At 47.2% G+C, this 21,033-nt stretch overlaps 1 protein-coding gene across 2 annotated transcripts in view; it reads right to left on the bottom strand.

Moving 5' to 3' along the window:
• The window catches only part of ttc6 (tetratricopeptide repeat domain 6), a 649,897-nt gene that overhangs the window by 344,989 nt on the left and 283,875 nt on the right, over nt 1-21,033 (bottom strand). For both annotated transcript variants that reach the window (XM_086003340.1, XM_086003341.1), the window contains exons 9-11: nt 13,812-13,913; nt 974-1,069; nt 39-535 (exon numbers count right to left, since the gene is read on the bottom strand). In XM_086003340.1, the coding sequence (XP_085859466.1) occupies nt 39-535; nt 974-1,069; nt 13,812-13,913 (695 nt within the window). The remainder of the gene's footprint in view (nt 1-38; nt 536-973; nt 1,070-13,811; nt 13,914-21,033) is intronic.

Here is a 21,033-nt window from a genome sequence, read left to right as displayed (position 1 = left end):
ATCGTTTTAAAATTGTTTTAAAATGAAAATGAATAAACCTTGAGAGAATTTTTGGAGGCATCAACAGTTTTTTGGAAACAAAAGCTAGCTTTCGTGAGAGATATGGTTTTCTCATATAAGCTTCAACTTTTTTTTGGTGAATCACTTTTTTTGTTGTTGTTTTAACAACCGTTTCTGATTTTACTGCAGCCACAGCGAGAGGCTGCATATTTTCAACAGATGCTTTGCTTGATTCCAGCAACTGAGGAACTTCTGTAGTCCGATTGTCTTCTGATTTTATTTTTGCATGTCCGTGTTCTACAGTTGTCTGTACTGAAGTCTGAATTAACTGTTGCCTCTGGAGTTCAATCTCCTTCAACATAGTTTGAAAATGAGTAGCTATCTTCAGCCTCGCCTCATCATCAAAAAACCGGAGGTTTGGTAAAGATCGATATGTGTTCATCAAAGGCTTGTCAATAATGTCATGCAAACTTATATATAGAATTATTCTCTGCTTTCCTTTAGAATGATGTATTGTAGACTCAGAGGTCATTGTCTGAATTGCAAAAAGAAAATATTAAATTTATTTTACCTCCTTGTACTGTCTATATCAAATATAAAACCAAGTTGTTAATGTAAAGATGTTGCTAAATTTTGTAATGAAAATATTGTAACTATAGAAGTGTTATTCCCTTTCAAAGAGCTAATACATTCTGGTCTTTTATTGCCAAAATAAATACATTTTAAAAAGATAAGAGGAGCACATAATGCAAAAAATACACTTACGGTTTATAATTAACTTTAATATTTATAACATACATATAAAAAAAACATTTTGAAAGTTTTTCTAATATTTTGGAATAAGCAATTCAAAATACCCCATTATTTACAAGGTAACTCTATCTAGGGCCTTCTGCTCTCTATAAAAAAAAATAACCAATATGATTTTTCTTCTTCAAATTCAGTCAATCATGGTACAAAATGTAAAAAGTACCTTAATGTCACTGTCTGTAAATGGCTCGTTGAAAGAATAAAATGAAAATGCTCGTAGATCTGGTAATGATTTGTGCTTTCTGAACAGTGTCTTTAACTGAAACAAAACAGATACAATTTACTAGAACAACAAGAACTTGCATTTACATAGCCCCTTTAAAGTAACAAAATGTCCCAAGGTGCTTAACAAGAGCGTTATCAATAAAAAAAACATTTTTTACACCAAGCCACAGAAGGAGATATCAGGACAGATGGTCAAAAACTTGGTCAAAGAGATAGGTTTTTAGGAGCATCTTAAAGAAGGAGAGGCAGAGAGATTTATGGAGGGAATTCCAGATCTTAGAGCCAAGGCAGCTGAAAGCACAGCCGCCAATGGTGGAGCAATTAAAACTGGGGATGGGCAAAAGGCCAGAACTGGAGGAGTGCAGAGGTCTCGAAGGCTTGTAGGACTGGAGGAGGACGCAGAGATAAGGAGGGGCGAGGCCATGGAGGTATTTGAAAACAAGGATAAGAATTTTAAAATTGAGGTGTAGTCAGACCGGGAGCCAGTTTAGGTCAGCAAGCACACGGGTGATGGGTGAACAAGACTTGGTGCGATTTAAGATATGGACAGCAGTGTTTTAGATGAGTACAAGTTTATGTAAGGTGGAAGATGGGAGGCCGGCCAGGAGTGCATTACAGTAGTTAAGTCTAGAGGTAACAAAGGCATGGATGAGGGTTTCAGCAGCAGATGAGCTAAGGGTCGGAGTCGGGCAATGTTACGGAGGTGGAAGAAGGCAGTCTTGGTGATGGAGCAGAGATGTAGTTGGAAGCTAAACTCGGGGTCAAACACAACTCCAAGGTTACGAACAGTCTGGTTCAGCTTCAGACAGTTGCCAGGGATGGAAACGGTGGTCAGGGAATGGAGTTTGTGGTGGGGACCAAAGACAATAGCCGGAATTTTGCTCACTTCGGCGGGTCCAGGGCGGGCGATGTCTGTGGTAGTCACAGCCCCGCTGCTGGCTCCATCCTGCTCTAGAAAATGAATTTACGTTGATAGGGCTTGTGAAGCCCACCCAGCGCGTTTCCCGGTCCAATTAGACGAAGCGGGTTTAGTGATGTCACTCATGACGCATCATCAATTGGTTTCCTTAAAGGGACCATGGCCACCTTACTTCTGACGTTTGTGCTGTCAGTGCTCTTCAGCACTGAAGTGCTGCAAACACTGACAATCACTGCACAGAGTTGCAGGGCTGCCCCCAGGTTCTCCCATGACTCCCTCCATATGCTTATAGAGGGAGTCACAGCATGCAGGGAGGTCCTCTTCCCTTCCCATGGGCAGAAGAGACCTCCCCAGGAGACCAATGCAGCCTGGTTGCATATTGCAGAGGAGGTCACAAGCAGAGATGTCATCAAGAGGACCAGGGTGCAATGACACAAACCTTTCAATGATCTCAGTAGACCTTGAAACATTGGTACAAAGCCACACTCACCTTCATCCTCCTGTGCCTCTCATCACATCCCCATCACTCTGCCTTCCCTACATCCTTACTCACACCAATTTACCTTGCACCTCCACCCATCCCTCTCTCTTTATCTACATTATCACATCCCCATCTCACTAGCCACGCCTCACACTCACCCTCATCCTAGTGCAATCATACCAACTAACAACACACAAGGGTAGTCACTTGGGAGTTTTATCCAATATTCATGTAAAGTTTCTGTTAATGTGGCGTCAAACATTGAAACCTCTATTTTCAACACTTTACGATCTTGGACAGATTTGTGTGCACGTTTGGAAGTGGCTTAGTGAGTTTCAGTGTATGGTGAGACATAACGGTATCCCCGCAATGGTGGTGAGTGTGAAAGGAAAGGCTTGAACATTGTAGGGATGCTTTATGGTCCTGGTGTGGGGTGGTGCCAACCTGGCGCATCATATGGCAGCCATATGGGTGTACAATGTCAAGTGAAGTAAATCTGGTCATGATGAGGCCATCCCTGGCCTCCCGGGCAGCAATGTGCTTGGGTGCTGATGCCCTCTATCCTGTGCCGCATCAGGTGATTGTGGAGAAGGTTGGTGCTGTTGTTGATGCTGCTGGTGTGCCTGGTGCTGCTGGTGTTGGGGCTGATCATGGTCGGATTCTGAGGACCAAGGTGAGACAGTATAAAGGGCACCCATGTTGATGGAATAGATAGCAGGTGAAGGAGAGATGACAGAAGCATTCTGTCAATGATGAGAGAGTTCTTCCAATGAGGTGAGAGTGGATGGAGAGTGTAAAGTGGAAAGCCTGCAGAATCTGTGTTGGAAATGGACTGAGAAACAGCTTGTGGCTGAGAAAAGTGATGATCTGTCAGGTGGGAGCTTTTACTGTACATTTGAAGCTGTCAAATAATCAGCTGGAGCAATGGCCACTGAACTGCCGCCACAGGTTGACAGACGTGGTCCCCGAACAGCGTGGTTCCTGTGGCCATGAAATTAAAGTTAAAAAGTAAGTTAAAAAAGCCTATTAAAGGTCTGTTAAGTACATTATAAAGAGATTAATTGGGTCACCCGCCGCTGCCTGTTGGGTCTGCTCAGCGCTGACAGACCAGACATTGGGAAAGGCGGTTGTGGCGGGTTGACAGCAGGTGCCCACCCGACCCCCCCACCCCACCCATCGATCCCACCCTTTGACACCCCGGAATATTCCGGCCAATGGCTTCAGTCATCCCAATATTTAGTTGGAGGAAATTTCTGCTTAACCAATATTGGATGTCGGGCAAGCAGTGTGACAAATCAGAGACAGTGGTGGGATCGAAAGAGTTGGTGGTGAGATAGAGCTGAGTGTCGTCAGCATACATGTGGAACCTGATGTGTTTTTGGATGATGTCACTGAGGGGCAGCATGTAGATGAGAAATAGAAGGGGGCCAAGGATAGATCCTTGGGGGACTCCAGAGGTAACGGTGTGGTAGTGGGAAGAGAAGGTATTGGCAATGATTCGATAGATAAGAATGGAACCAGGCAAGGGCAGTTCCACCCAGCTGGACGACGGAGGAGGATGATGTGGTCAACTGTGTTGAAGGCTGCTGTCAGGTCGAGAGGATAAGGAGGAATAGTTTACCATGGACACAGTCACATAGAATGTCATTTGTGACTTTGATAAAGGCCGTTTCAGTACTGTGGCAGGGTGGAAACCTGATTGGAGGGATTCAAACATCGAATTGTGGGAAAGATGGGAACGGATTTGGGAGGCGACAACATGCTCAAGGACTTTGGAGAGGAAAGGGAGGGTGGAGAAGGAGCGGTAGTTTGCAAGGACAGAGGGGTCGAGAGTAAGTTCTTTGAGGAGAGGGGTGCTGATGGCAGATTTGAAGAGGAGGGGAACAGTACCTGAGGAGAGGGAGCCATTAACAATATCAGCTAACGTGGGGCCCAGGAAAGGAAGTTGGAAACCAAAGTCCTGCACATATTTATTTAAGAAAGTGACTTATTTAATGAGATAATTGAATACCAGACTGGATAAAAATCACTGCACTGTTCAGAAATTGAAAGGTTGCCTATTAACTGGGCAATAAAGCACTGGTCTCTAAGTTACAAGCGCCAAGTTTAAATCCTAGTCCAATTGATGTTTACACTCTGACTTCTTCCAAGAGAATGAACTTGCCTGTCACAGTCAAGTCACCTGTCCGAGAGTTAAAACTGACTGGACCTATTCAGTACATGTAGATCTTCTGACAGATTAACAAAGTAATAGCATCAACGACAGGGGAGGCCTAAGCTTTCTTTGAGGGGCTTGAAGGAGCACTCCTCCGGCCCCAAGCCTCCTCACTATTGGGTAGGCCTGGTGAGAACCTCACTGCTGCTTCCTACTCAGGGTGCCTAGTAAAAATTGCAGTTGGGTTCCGATTACATCATTGAGACCCACCAACCATATGTTAAAAAGCACCCCGCCGGCTTTAGGCGGGTATCCTTGGTGCCTGCTCAGGAGAGCCAAAATCTGGCCTACAGTTAGAATTGAAGCCATTATTACTAAATTAATTGAATCTACAGTTTCCCTGCACTTTTTAAAATCCTTTAGCAATTTACTAGATATCACCTCACTAATAAGGATGGTGCCTTTGGCTTAGTGGTAGCAATCCCGCCTATGAGCTAGAGGGTTGAAGCTCCACTCCAGACAGCCCTGGTGAGTGGAGACTAGAATCTGGTCTCTAAATATTGGGTTGATACCTATTGGGGTACTCACATCTGGATGGAGTGACCCCCCAACCATAAAGGGTAAGTGGCACTGTTTAGCCTTGGTTGCAGCCCACTTACGAGAAGGTACTCAGAAGACAAAAACCATGAGGAAACCACCTCAACTAAAGACTTAAGTTAGGACCTGCCTTAGAGCTGGACACAGTGGACGGATGGATGTCACTAACATTTAAAAGAAATACTAAATTTCACAGTTTATTTTTTTTTAAGTTCGGTCCCGCACTCTCTCAACTCCAGGTTAAAAGTTTACAGTGGTAACAACAACTGCAGAATACCTTTTCTAAAGTGAATAATACCTCAGAAACATACTGGGGGAGAAATTCGGTATCGCCCCGTTTAATTATTGGCCGGGTGCAAGTTTAGGGACTGGCACTAATTATCGCCTCCGACTGAAAACTTGGCTTCTATCGCCCCTGGAGGTGATTGGAGCGCTAAATCAGGCGCTACATACCTCTCTTAAGGTGCCAACGCTGAGGAGCGAGGCACTACCTCAGAGCGCTGGCGAAGCTCATGTGATGTCAGTCAGCAATGGAACGCAGACACACTGGTGCCAGCTAATTTTTAAAGGGGAGGGTCGATCTCACTCTCCATCCACACCCTGCTCATTGCAGCCTTGAATCTCGGCCTGGAGAGACCTGTACATCAAATCTGCTGGAAAGAACAATGGAGAGGCCCAGGGAAAGAGCTCAGAGTGCAGCCCCCATAGTCTCTTCTAAATCGATGCAAGGAAGGTCAAATCAAAATGAACCTGCAAAGCGCTGCTCAGTACCCAAAACTCCTTCACACAGCATCGAATCTCTCTAGAAGTCTCTCTCTCTCTCAGAATGCGTGATGCAAAAATGTCACCGACAAAAAAAGGCAGGAAGCGGTCGCCTTTAAATAGCGCTCCCCCAGTCCCTTCCCGACTGCAAAACGCTCCCCTCAACCTGTCGTTGCTAGCGGCAGGCAGGAAGGCAGGTGGCACCACTCAATATCCGATCCAGGCACTATCGGGGCATTGCACGCTCAACTGACATCATGATCTGCGGGCGCAGGAGATCGTGGCGGTAGTGTTTAGCGCCGCCGCAAAATGTCTGGGCAATTTCGCGAGCGGCACAAACATCGTTGCACCCGGGCGCTAGTTGCTTTGCGCCCCATTAGCACCCTCTTAGGGCACTAACGGGAGGCACAAAGCAACCAAATTTTTCCCCCACTGAGTGCTGCCAGACAGCGAAGAAGCTGAGGTGGGGGGGGGGGGAGGAACTATTACGCAAGAAGAGCAGAGGTTTCAACATTACTCGTTCATATCTGTAATTTAAGCTAAATTTTCCCTCACAGCAGTATGCGGGTGGCTGGCCAGGGGAATACGCCAGACAGCTGTCTGGTACACCTGCCGGGAGGCCTGGTTCATTCTGAGAATTGGGCCTCATCTGCATCAGGCCAGCAGGCTGCAGCCAGAATTGGATTGCCAACCCTCCAGCTCTCCATGAATTAACGATTAATCTCCTGGGCACTTCTTCAAGAAACCCAGGAGAAAACTCATAGAGGCATTAAACAAATTTGCGTGGTGTTTTTCCATTTTTTTAAACAATTCTGTTTATTAGTTATAAAAATATTGGAAATGGTAAAGAAAAGGCTGTTTTACTGGGCAAGGTGATTGCGGGAACACATGTGATGAAACTTCCAGGAATACACGTAACCAGAATTAGTAACCCTAAGCCAGAAACTGAGCACCCCACAGGCTCCAGGCCATTGCAATTTCAGGCAGCGCAGTAGGTTCCGGGGGTGGTGGGGGTCCGATTGGCAGAGCTGATACTGATTGAAGCGTGCAAGCCATATAGACCCCATTGTAAATATTTTAATTAGCTAGGTGCCATTTCAGAGGACCCCAGCAAAATGGCAGCGGCCACCACAACAGCGGTAACGGGACACTAAGTTCGAACACTCACTTTTTAGGTCGCTACTGCCCAATTTCCACCGGGAAGGAGGCCTGATGATTTAATCTAAAATCTGGCCCAGACTAAAGGTATGCTCTATTTGCTGGCTGAAAGGGCAGTTGAAACAATTGTGGGCAATTCAGTTCCTAGTGGGCTTGGGTTTACAGCAGAAAACTGTCTCTAACTGTGCGCACATTAGCAATCTTACGCAGAGAGGCCACAAACAGCGGGTACAGAAACCAAAACGAAAATGTCCCAGTGCTTGAGTTGCGGCACACAGTTAGGGCAAATGAAAGAGAGTTGAATATGCCAGCCCCTGGATAAAGAGCACTGGACAATAATCTCAGGGTCCTGCCACGAAAAGAAAGATGCCAGCACAGCATCCAACCCATATAAAGACAATGGAAACCCAAAGCTAGAAAAGGGTGTATGATGATTCACCAAGCCTTGGAAATGTGGTGAAGATTCTGGCTCCATCTGGAAAGAAAGGAATTACAGCTTTCCCAGAGGTCCTGCCGAATTTAACAGCAGGACCTGATTTAAATTTTTGGACTCCATTTCCCATCCAGCAGCCAGCCAGAGTGAGAGGCTGTCTGGCTGTAGGGCGGGAAGGCTTGCAACACCAGGCCACAGGCGAGGAGTGGAGAGGAGAGAGGTAGACATTGTGGGTTGGGGGGATATTGGTAGTGGTAGGGGATTCTATAGTAAGGGGAACAGATAGGCGTTTCTGTGGCCGTAGACGTGAATCCAGGATGGTTTGTTGCCTCCCTGGTGCCAGGGTCAAGGATGTCACTGAGCGGCTGCAGGGCATTCTGGAGGGGGAGGGTGAACAGCCAGCGGTCGTGGTCCACATTGGTACCAACGACATAGGTAAAAAGAGGGATGAGGTCCTGCATCAAGAATTTCGGAAGCTAGGTAACAGATTAAAGAGCAGGACCTCAAAGGTTGTAATCTCTGGATTACTCCCAGTGCCACGTGCTAGTAAGTATAGGAATGGGAGGATAGAGCAGATGAATGCGTGGCTAAAGAGTTGGTGTAGGGGGGAGGGTTTTACTTTCCTGGATCACTGGGCCTGCTTCTGGGAAAGGTGGGACTTGTACAAGTCGGACGGGTTGCACCTGAACCAGAGCGGGACAAATATCCTTGCGGGGAGGTTTGCTAGCACTGTTGGGGGGGGTTTAAACTAACTTGGCAGGGGGATGGGATACAGAGGGGAGCTGAAATAGGGGGGGATGTGCTGCCAATTATAGAGAAAAAAACAAGTCAGCTTGGTAGACAGGGCAAATATATAAGGGCAAGGCTGGATGGCATCTATTTTAATGCAAGGAGTCTTGCAAATAAGGTGGATGAACTGAAGGTGTTGATAAACACATGGGAGTATGATATTGTTGCTATCACGGAGACATGGTTGAGGGAAGGGCAAGACTGGCAGCTCAATATTCCGGGGTACAGAATCTTCAGGCGAGACAGAGGGGGAGGTATAAGGAGGGGGTGTCGCAATATTAATTAAGGAGTCAATTACTGCAGTAAGGAGGGATGATATATTAGCAGGGTCCTCTAATGAGGCCATATGGGTGGAGCTTAAAAACAAAAAGGGGGCAAGCACTTTGCTGGGAGTGTACTATAGGCCTCCAAACAGTCAGGGGGAGATAGAGGAACAGATATGTAGGCAAATCTCAGAGAAATGTGCAAATAATAGGGTAATAATAGTGGGGGATTTCAACTTCCCCAATATTAACTGGGATAGTCAGAGTGTGAAAGGCTCAGAGGGTGTAGAATTCTTAAAGTGCATCCAGGAGAGCTTTTTGAGCCAGCATGTAGAAAGTCCTACAAGAGAGGGGGCGGTACTGGACCTAATTCTAGGGAATGTGGCCGGCCAAGTGGAAAAAGTGCTAGTAGGTGAGCACTTTGGTGATAGTGACCATAATATGGTAAGATTTAAGGTGGTCATGGAAAAGGACAGGGATGGGCCGGAAATAAAGGTTCTAAATTGGGGGAAGGCCGATTTTAATAGGATAAGGCAGGATCTGGCCAAAATGGACTGGGATCAGCTACTTGTAGGAAAATCCGCATCGGAGCAATGGGAGGCTTTCAGAAGGGAGATTGAGATCATACAATGGCAACATGTTCCCGTAAAGGTCAAGGGTGGTTCCAAAAACCACAGGGAACCTTGGATGTCAGGGGATATACGAGAATGGATTAGGAAAAAAAGGAGGGCTTTTGGTAGATACAAAAGGCTAAAGACGGAGGAAGCCCTAGAGGAGTACAAAAAGTGCAGGGGGATACTTAAAAAAGAAATTAGGAGATCAAGGAGGGGCCATGAAATAACACTGGCGAGCAAAATAAAGGAAAATCCGAAGATGTTTTATAAGTATATTAAGGGTAAGAGGATAACTAGGGAAAAAATAGGGCCCATTAGGGACAAAAGCGGCAATCTGTGTGTGGAGCCGGAAGATGTAGGAGGGGTTCTAAATGAATTTTTTGCATCTGTTTTCACTATGGAGAAGGACGATGTAGACATAGAAATAGGGCGGGGGGACTGTGATATGCTCGAACATATTAACATCGAGAGGGAGGAGGTATTGGCGGTTTTAGCTGGCCTAAAAATGAATAAATCCCCAGGCCCGGATGAAATGTATCCCAGGCTGCTGTGTGAGGCAAAGGAGGAGATTGCGGGGGCTCTAACACATATATTCAGGACCTCTCTGGCCACAGGGGATGTGCCAGAGGACTGGAGAACCGCTAATGTAGTACCATTATTCAAGAAGGGTAGTAGGGAAAAACCGGGGAACTACAGGCCAGTGAGCCTAACATCAGTGGTAGGAAAATTATTGGAAAAAATCCTGAGGGACAAAATTTGTCTCCACTTGGAGAGGCAAGGATTAATCAGGGATAGTCAACATGGCTTTGTCAAGGGAAGATCATGTCTGACTAATTTGATTGAATTTTTTGAGGGGGTGACTAGGTGTGTGGATGAGGGTAACGCAGTGGATGTGGTATACATGGATTTCAGTAAGGCCTTCGATAAAGTCCCGCACAGGAGACTGGTCAAGAAGGTAAGAGCCCATGGAATCCAGGGTGCCTTGGCACATTGGATACAAAACTGGCTTAGTGGCAGAAGGCAGAGGGTGATGGTCGAAGGTTGTTTTTGTGACTGGAAGCCTGTGGCCAGTGGGGTACCACAGGGATCGGTGCTGGGTCCCTTGCTGTTTGTGATCTACATTAATGACTTGGATATGAATGTAAAGGGTATGATCAGTAAGTTCGCGGATGATACAAAAATTGGTAGGGTGGTAAATAGCGAGGAGGGTAGCCTCAGTCTGCAGGACAATATAGATAGGTTGGTCAGATAGGCGGAACAGTGGCAAATGGAATTTAACCCGGAAAAGTGCGAGGTGATGCACTTTGGGGGGACTAACAAGGCAAAGGAATACACAATGAATGGAAAGACCCTAGGCAAGACGGAGGGTCAGAGGGATCTGGGTGTGCAAGTACACAGATCCCTGAAGGCGGCGGAACAGGTGGATAAGGTGGTAAAAAAGGCATATGGGATACTTGCCTTCATTAGCCGAGGCATTGAATATAAGAGCAAGGAGGTTATGATGGAGCTGTATAAAACACTGGTTAGGCCACAGCTGGAATACTGTGTGCAGTTCTGGTCGCCACACTACAGGAAGGATGTGATCGCGTTAGAGAGGGTGCAGAGGAGGTTCACCAGGATGTTACCAGGGCTGGAGCGCTTCAGCTATGAAGAGAGACTGGGCAGATTGGGTTTGTTTTCCTTGGAGCAGAGGAGGCTGAGGGGGGACATGATTGAGGTGTACAAAATTATGAGGGGCATAGATAGGATGGATGCTGAGGAGCTTTTTCCCTTAGTAGAGGGGTCAATAACTAGGGGGCATAGATTCAAGGTAAAGGGCAGGAGGTTTAGAGGGGATTTGAGAAAGAACTTTTTCACCCAGAGGGTGGTTGGAGTCTGGAACTCACTGCCTGAAAGGGTTGTGATGGCAGAAACCCTCACAACATTTAAGAAGCATTTGGATGTGCACTTGAAATGCCATAGCATACAAGGCTACGGGCCAAATGCTGGAATATGGGATTAGATTAGACAGGGCTTGATGGCCGGCGCGGACACGATGGGCCGAAGGGCCTCTATCCGTGCTGTATTACTCTATGACTCTATGATATCGGGGTGGGGGAGGGAAGGTTGTGGTTGGATCTGGGGGTTTCGGAGACTGGAGAGTTGGGGGGGCAGCCGTAAATAGATCGGGTGAGAGCCGCAGAGATTTGTGGGGGGTGGGGCCATGGATAGATCGTGGGGATCAAATCACGGGGAGGAGCTTCTGATCACGGGGAAGATCCAACCGCGGGGGTGGGTGGGGGTGGCAGATCGCGTGGAGTGGGAAACAGCTTAACTTGGGAGGCCGGCCAGGGGGCATCACTCCTGCTCCCCCTGATCCACAAGCAGTGCTGCAAAGGCACTTACCTGTTAGATCCAGCCGTTCTCGCCTCCCTTCACCTCCCAGATTTCACGAGCCCAGGGATACCCAGCCCGCAGTCATTAAATTTAAAATAAAGCTAAAACCTGAGGCACGCAGCCTCATTAAAATATTTAAATTAAAGACCTGCCTCTCGAATGGAGGTTTGTCGCCCACCCCCAACCTGCCTCCGATAAACTGGAAGTGGGAGCGTTGGAGGCAGGTTGGGGTCGGGTTTCCCATTTTTGAATTTGTAAACCCCACCCCTGCCCTGCATATCCTGGGTGGTTAAAACGTCTCCCCTTGTAATAGGTTTATTAAAGATAAACTTCCAAAAAAATTACTGTGCTCAAATACAAAAAAAATAGATGGTCTGACTCTTTCAGAAAAAAATGTCTTTACCTTGGTTTGAAGTAGCCTTTTAAAACTTTAAATCAACCTCTATTTAACTGATTCGAGTATTCAGGCCATGGGCTGTACATTGCTGCAGTTGCCCTAACTCAATTGTGAGTTTTATATGCTCCAGAAAAGATGTATCACAAGATACTATTGATGATACCATATCCTCTATTTTTCTTACAATACAGAAACCTATGTGTGCAAACAGTTTGGAGCCAATTTCCTAGCCTCCCCTCTTCCCAAGCATGGTACAGGTCCAGGAGCACAAGCATTTACTGTTCCAGGCCATTACCATGACCTAGGGAAACACCAGCGTAGGCCTACCTTCAGCACAAGGGGTAGGAAAGACCTCTCAGGTTTGCAGCTGCACATTGGGTTTCCAAGATCGGGGCCTACTGGCTGCTGATGGAGAGCAACAGGAAGCCCCCATTACTTGAAAACATCCCAGGGAAAAAATAAAAAGGTACCATTTATCTTCCTACTGTAAGAAATAGCTGTTAGATTCAAAGATGGGTTTTAATTCTTAGAACAGAGACTGACAACATGCAGCCGGGAACAGATAGCAGAAACGCCAGCAAGGTCAAATATCAGGCATCAAAAGACAAATAGAAGTGATAAGGGAATCGTAAAATGCAAAACAACACAGGGTGGTGGGATAATAGACAAAAATGGAGCCGAAAAGTCATAAAATGTCCTTAAAGAAAGATAAAACATTCCTCAGAAAGATAAGAGGGAGGCCTCATCAGCCATGCAGAAAGGGACGGCGAGGAATGCCTTCCCACTTCACAATTGGACAATAGGATGGGGAATCAAATGATTGACTTCAGGTGATTACCAGATCACCGAAATAACTATAAATATAAATGACCGAGTGGAAATCAGGCAGTTAGGGGCAAAGGCTTCCCTGAGGTGGCTACGGCCTAACACTTTGGTCAAGTTTAGCCTCTGAGGTGGCTACGGCCTAACACCTCCAACAGCTCGAGGGATGACCCAACGGAAGTGACCGCTGCAGCAGACTGCAGGAATCTACCCAATCCGAGACCACCGTACTGTCTCCCCGTCCGTTCAGTCGTGGCATTCCAATTCGGGAGTCATAGATCGCTCTCTACTGTCACGGGTTGTATGTCTATTATACTCAGCTTAAACCATATGTAATATCTTATAATGCTTTAAAACCGGAGGGACTCGGTCAAACACACGTGATCGTTACTTAGACTGAGTATAGTTTTTTTTTCTCTCTGAAAGAAGGGAGCGTTAAAGAGCGTGTTGAAAGGTAAAACCAGAAATATGTAATATCTGATTATGCTTTAAAACTGTAGCTCTTTAATAAAAGCCTTGCAACTCCTAAAACCCTTTGGGTAATCTGTGTGTGGCCTGTGATCCTAATCTTACACTACCTTTGACCAGCTCCAGGACACCCACAGACCCTCCAGTCAGAAACAGAGCAAAATGCCATTTTTCAAAGGGCGCCCTTGCACTGGGGTGCCCAGCTAGTGTTGCAACAGGAAATGAGGTGGGAGGCCAGGAACAACCCTTCTTGACTCATTTGCATTGCACTAATGGGTCTACGCCTACTGTAGACGCAAGCACAGCCACGGGGGCAAGTGCAGGTGCAGATCCATGCCCACACCCCAGGGAAGCCCCTGAAACCCCAGCAAAACAGATCTTTGTTCCTTTTCCTAACTTTTGCACTTGGCAAAATGGCCATTCCCTGGATGCAAGGGTCAGGAAAATCAATCCTGTTAGTTCCTGAAACAGAAATCTTGGATTTGTTGCAACAGACATGAAATGCATCAGACATGAAATGAAAAAGCATTGGTGATTCATACCAGAGCAGCTTTTTCTTCCAAATTTTCCTCCTTCTGATCCATGTCATGCTCTTCATCCCATTGGTACATCTTCATGGCAAAGTCACAAATGTTCATGTGATCCTGTAGTGTAGGTATAGAATCATAGAATGGTTATAGCACAGAAGGAGGCCATTTGGCCCCTCGAGCCCGTGCCAGCTCTCTGCAAGAGCACTTCAGCTAGTCCCACTCCCCCGCCCTTTCCCCGTAGCCCGGCAAATTTTCTTCCTTAGGGTACATATCCAATTCCCTTTTCAAAGCCACGATTGAATCTACCTCCACCACCCTTTCAGGTAGTGCATTCCAGATCCTAACCACTCACTGCATAAAAAGGATTCTCCTCATGTCGCCTTTGGTTCTTCTGTCAATCACCTTAAATCTGTGTCCTCTGGTTCTCGACCTTTCCGCCAATGGGAACGGTTTCTCTCCATCTACTCTGTCTAGACCCCTCATGATTTTGAACACCTCTATCAAATCTCCTCTCAACCTTCTCTGCTCTAACGAAAACAACCCCAGCTTCTCCAGTCTATCCACGTAACTGAAGTCCCTCATCCCTGGAAGCATTCTTATAAATCTTTTCTGCACCGTCTCTAGGGCCTTCACATCCTTCCTAAACTGCAGTGCCCAAAATTAGATACAATACTCGTTGATTCATCATAATTTCCTTGCTTTTGTACTCTATGGGCAGGATTTTCATTGGGCCGTGGAGGTGGGATTGGAGGAGTGTGGGGGTTAAAATCCCGAAATCGGGGGGCACGAACCCATCCCGCCCCCAACCCGCCTCTATGCCAGTTTCAAAGGAGGCGGGTACCCGACCCGCACTGGGACCCACCTCCCAGAGGCGGGAAGGGGATTAGTGCCAATTAACTGCCTGTTAACAGTTAGTTAACAGGCAGTTTTTAGCCTAATCCCTATTTTCATTGTTGAAATGTGGGATTCCTGACGGCTCCAAACCACGCCAAGTTAGCGAGGCGGGCCGTCGGGCTTAAGGGCTTGGAGGGGTCGAGATGTCCGGTGTTCAGGTGAGTGATGGGTGCATGAGTGCAGAGGTAAGTATGTTTGGTGTGTTTAAAGTGTTTAAATAAGTTTTACTTACCTTTACAGCCTTCCTTCCTTCAGGTCTCGAGAGTCCCTCATCTCACCGGCACAGAAAGCAGAATTGCCGCGATCTGTCAAAAATTGCAGCATTCAGCTTTCTGTTCCGGAGAGATCTCTAAATCATCCTGAGAGGAAGGAATTAACTTGGAGTACAGATTGTCAGTGTTTGACAGCTTCAAACAGCTGTCGAACGCTGATATTTCATCTGTCAAAAGCTCTTGACAGATGAAATGTCAATCTGTGACGTCACCTGTTGCCGGGTGGCCCTTAATTGGCCTGCTGAGCCCGCTGGGCGGGCTCAACAAGGTCAATCAAGTGAAAATCGCATGGGTTGGCTACAACTCAATGGAGGCGGGACTACAACCCCGAAAGTTGTAGTCCCGCCTCATACCCGCCTCCTCAACGAAAATCTAGCCCTGAGCCTCTATTTATAAAGCTCAGGATCCCATATGCTTTTTTAACCACTTTCTCAACCTGCCCTGCCACCTTCAATGATTTCTACACATATACCCCAAGGTCTCTGTTCATACACCCCCTTTAGAATTGTACCCTTTAGTTTATATTGCCTCTCCTCGTTCTTCCAACCAAAATGTATCACTTCTGCCATGTGTCTGCCCATTCCACCAGCCTGTCTATGTCCTCTTGAAGTCTATCACTATCCTCCTCATTGTTCACTATACTTCCAAGTTTTGTGTCATCCACAAAGTCACAAATGTTCATGTGATCCTGTATAAAGATTGTTCAACAAGATTAAATGCTGAAATCTTGGCTCCATATGTTAAATGTCAAAAATACACAAATCTATGTCATAAAACGTTTTGATATGAATGGTAATATTAGTGCAGAAACAGTGATTCATTCAAAATGTAGTTAACTCTACAATTAATAGATAATGGCTCTCTTTTTTTTAAAAAAAATGTCTATTTGATTTAAGTTGTTTCCCTAAAATAATACCTTGTCCAGGATAAAAACCAGCACTTTATATTACTTATTTCTTATAGTTCCCCTGTTTTAACAAATTTTTGTACCACAATCCAAATACATTCACTTGACTCCAAAATTCAGATAACGTAAACAAAGTTATTATGGTCTAGAATTTGGATATAGCCACAAAATGGGCAGTGTTAAGGCTAAATGATGTTAAGCTGCGTCAGCTAAAAATGGTCTAAGTAGCACACAAAATTCATGCTCAATCTTCATTAACATGATTATAGTTGTGTTTTCAGCACTGAAACTGCTGCTCATTGGCTTAACGGTCAACAGGTGGACCAATATCAGGGCCAGTCTAATTCACAGTCATGTGTGGCACAGGCTTTATCCACTAGTTAAAGGGGAGGTGCATTGATGCTACAGCACTTCATTGTCAGGGCAGTTGGATTTGCAGCTGCCCCAACAAGCCCGAGTTGTGGATACATAGAAATGGTAGATTGTCGCACCAGGAAGAAAGCCAGGAGGTTCTCTGATGAAGCTCTGGAGGCACTCAGTGACTGTAGAGAGGAGGTGTGCTGTCCTCTAGCCCCAAAGTGGCAGGAAGCCCTCGTCCTATATGTCCCGTACCATGTGGCAGGAGATAGCGAACCATGTGACAGCCAGCACTGTGGTGCCACGGTCTGCCATCCAGTGCAGGAAGAAGTTTAATGACCTCACACGGGTGGTCAAGGTGAGCGAAGGCTTCAGCAAATGCCACATACCACCATCTACACCACAAGCCTCACACACTGCTCAATGCACCACACCCCCAGCATTCACCTACCAACAATTTCTACCTCTCACGACTCATAATCATGGCTTTACTTCACCCTCACAACCTTACCACTGTTGAAACACTCCTACCCACATCTCACACCTTGCACACACTGACAGCTATTCGACTATGGCAGGCACATTACCCAAACACATTGCACCACACTCACACACTTCTCTTTCTCTTTCAAGCCAAGCGGGCACATAATCGTCGAGAGCAGCAGGAGACAGGCGGGAGCCAGGCTGACACGCAGGACTTCAGCCAGCTGGAGGAGCCAGTTCTCCAGCTAATTGGTCGCCATATGGTAGAGGCCGTGGCAACCCGCGAGGTTCAACCCCTTGGAGACAACAACAGTATGTTCATTCCTAATCCTTCTTCTCACATCCCACTTCCCCCTCAGCCCACAATCTTTTCTCACTTTCAAGCTACTCATGCTGTATGCATGCATTTCTGGCTTTCCCCTGCCTTCCCCTCACCATAGCCCGACTCTTGAGCCTTTCTGCTTTCAGATAAGCAACAAGCACCCAACCAGCCTGTCCCCGATGTTATCGAAGAGAGCAAGAGAAGAGAAGAAGAGGAGGAAGAAGCCATTTTTTTACTGGGTCTTCCCCAGCCTTTACAAATGTGGCAGGTTTATAATGGGCTTGTTGCTGGCTGCGTGTTTGGAACTACACTTTGGAAACCTATGGCGCAAACACCACACTGACACCAACATAAGAAACTATTCTCTGTCTCTGTCCCTGTGTGTAACGCTGGTTCTCGGTGTGCCTCTCTGGGCTGAATTTTTACCTTTCCGTCTGGTTGGGTGCAGTGGGTCGGTAACCCGGATGTTCTATTAGTGCTTTTGAACTAAGCCACTGCAATTGAATCAGTCATGCGGGTTTGCCGGCCAATTAACTGGAGCGGGTCTGATGACGTCACGGATGACTCAACTTCAGCTCAGCTATTTAAAGGAGCAATGCACAGATGACAGTTGAAGGTTGGTGGAGGTGCAGAAGAGGTTGGAGGGGGAGACAGTGAATTGTTGTCAGACTTAGTTCATTGTTGGTATACAAAGTTATACAGATTGATCAGCAAAAATGCAGGCTCAACACCCAGATTTAGTGATGCCTCCCTGGAAATCCTGCTGCAGGGAGTCAGGGCCCACAGGGAGGTCCTCTTCCCTGATGACGGGAGGAAGACGCCAGCAGCCGAGACAAAGAAGACATGGCTGGAGATCGCGGAAGAAGTGAGCAGAAGGAGTGTGGTTACCAGGTGGTGGATACAGTGCAGGAAGAGATTTAATGACCTCATGAGGGCAGGAAAAGTGAGTGCAATGCCACGTTCCACTTCAGCCTGATGTGCGTGTCACCCCAACCCCCTCATTCTGCCTTCTCAAGCCTACACCTGCACATCACTCCTCACACCAACCTACCTTGCAGGTGCACCCACCCCTCAATGTCTATGCACCTACTCACATCCCTATCTGACTATCTACCACTGACAATCATCCTCATCCTAATGCAATCACAGAATCATAGAAATTAACACCACATAAGAAGGCCATTTGGCAATGTTACGCCACTCCCTCATGGCCACCCTCTATAGATGTAGCCCATCCATCCCTTATATGCATTCCATGACTCTCACTCAAAGGTCTCTTTTTTCCCTCCTTGCAGGAGAAGAGAGCACAGAACACCAGAGAGAGGCAGAGAACTGGAGGTGGTCCGCCAATTACCACACCATTGATTGCAGCAGAGGAGGAGGCGCTGGACATCAGTGGAGTTGTGGAGCTGCTGGCGGTGGGAGATGGAGAGAGGGGGCTCTCCCAGCTACCTGGTGACAGAATTAAATATCATAAGCCACACGGCATACAACAGTCACTCATGGTGACTTGATGTCAGCAGCCAGTGAAATATGATCATGTGCATAATAACTTAAAACATTCTTATCGTAACAGTTCTAATTCATGTCTTTACTCTCCCACAGGTCCATCAAGTGTCTCCGCCACCCCCCCCCCCGCCATTGTCTAGCCAGAGGAGAAAGACAACGCCTCAGAGGAAGCCACTGTCTCTGAGGGTGCACCCAGCACCAGCGCAGATACACACAGTGGGCCCAGTGAGAGAGAGAGTAGTGTTGTCCCCTGGTGTCTCTCAGATCACAAGTGAGCAAGAGTATATGGTGGAGACAGGGACAGCAGTGGAGAGTCCTTGTCGGAGGGCACAGGATGCTCCAAGCAGCGCTCAACTGGACGCAGATGCTGAAACTCGGGGGCCGTCGCCAACAAGGATGATTCTTGAGGAGCAGCAAAAAATGCGGGAGGCTCTGGCAGCTTTTCCAGCCGCGATGTGCTTGATTATAGGGAGAATGGAGGAGTCTATCTCTAACATGAGCAGTACCATGTCGCAGGTGATGGTGACGATGTGCTCTTCCATGGAAAGGGTGGCCACCTGCATGGAGCATCAAATGTGCCAGTCGAACAAGTGCATGCTTGCTGTGAACAACAGCTCGCAGACTCTGACTGCAGTCATATCTAGAAGGGACTTGGCCGTTCATCACCCCACTGATGTGCAGCAAGGTGCTCTCCAGCTCCTTGCTAGCAGGAAACTGCGCATGGGCCATGAGAGGGATGATGGTGAGAGGGGAAGTGGAAGTGGAGGCTCTGCTCAAAGCGCTCCCACTTCTCCCCCATTGCCTCCCTCTCAGGCAGAGCCCCACATGCTGCCTTGGATCCCGATGGCTGAGACTGATCCTGCACAGTTGAAGGAGGAGCAGTCCTCTGGGCAGCAGCTCTTCTTCCAGCAAGCTACAAATTTCTGCCATGACCTGAGGCGATAGCCTGAGCCTCCTGAAGCACTGCTGTTCATTCATGTCCAGGAAGGTCATCCTCTGCCTATAAACCCTGTGTTGCAGGTATCGCCTCCAGCGAGGTGTACCCCTGTGCTCATCCCCTCTCTCCTGTGGAGCGGCCGGTCAGTGAGGAGAAGGCTGCTGCTATTGGTGTTGTTGCTGCTGGGGCTCATCTTGGTCTAAATCTAAGGTCCAAGGTGAAACCACATAAGCGGCACCCATGCTGATCTGACAGATGCCAGGTAAAGTGGAGATCAGAGGCACAATCCTCCAATGTATTGAGAGTGACTTTTGAAGTTGTAGAAATCACCTGGAAACACCTGAAAGCAAATTCTCAGCACAAATGGTGTCAGCAAGAGCCTTTCCCTTAGGCAAGGGAGCAGGTGTGAGGTGTAAGTATTTATGTGATTTTTTTCAACTGTCAGATGTTCAACTCGCACAATGGCCGCTCAGTTCTCGCCTTGCTTTAACAGGCGAAGTTCAGGAAGCCCGTGAATCATGTGGGCAGATAGTAAAAATATAGAAACATAGAAACATAGAAGATAGGAGCAGGAGTAGGCCATTCGGCCCTTCGAGCCTGCTCCGCCATTCAATGAGATCATGGCTGGTCAGTACGATAGCAAAATACTGCAGATGTTGGAAATCCGAAATAACAGCAGAAAATGCTGGAAAAACTCAGCAGGTCAGGCAACATCCGTGGAGAGAAATTTGAGTTGAGGTTTCGGGTCGAACCCTTCTTCAAAACTGGAAAGAAAAGGAAATAGATCGAAGGCAGGGCTGTGATCGGACAAAAGAAGTGAAAGAGATAAAAGAAGTAGAAGAGACAATAAAAGGTGTTCGAAGCCAGACGAGATAGTAATAGGCTGAGATTAGGTGTGAAGTGTACTGGCAGGGGAAGAGGTAGCTGCCAGGTGGGAGAGTGAAACAAAAGTAAAGTGGGGGGGGGGGGGAAAGGAGTGGCAAAATTACAGGTAAAAAATTAATAGGGGCCGAGGTTATCAACTGAAATTGTTGAACTCGATATTGAGTCCGGAAGGCTGCAAAGTGCCTAATCGGAAGATGAGGTGCTGTTCCTCGAGTTTACGTTGAGCTTCCGTGGAACAATACAAGAGGCCAAGGACAGTGAGGTCCGTGTGGGAATGGAGCAGTGAATTAAAATGACAGGCGACCAGAAGCTCGGGGTCACCCTTACGGACTGAACGGAGGTGTTCCGCAAAGCAGTCACCCAATCTGCGTTTGGTCTCCCCAACGTAGAGGAGACCGCATCGTGAGCAGTGAATACAGTATACTTGATTGCGAGAAGTACAAGTAAATCGCTGTTTCACCTGGAAGGGGTGATTAGGGCCCTGGACAGTGGGAAGGGGGGAGGTATAGGGGCAACTGTTACATCTCCTCCGCTTGCACGGGAAGGTGCCAGGCGAAGGGGAAGGGCTGTTTGGGGAGATAGAGGAGTGGACTAGAGTGTCTCGGAGGGAGCGGTCCCTACGGAATGCTGAAAGGGGAGGGGAGGGGAAGATACGTTTGATGGTGGGA

The sequence above is a fragment of the Somniosus microcephalus genome, chromosome 12 (genome assembly GCF_052327205.1).
Source record: "Somniosus microcephalus isolate GS21.2 chromosome 12, FLI_Smic_1.0, whole genome shotgun sequence".
Classification (NCBI taxonomy): Eukaryota; Metazoa; Chordata; class Chondrichthyes; order Squaliformes; family Somniosidae; genus Somniosus; species Somniosus microcephalus.
The sequence above is the reverse complement of the archived record's forward strand: the minus strand, read 5'-3'. Positions and strand labels throughout refer to the sequence as shown.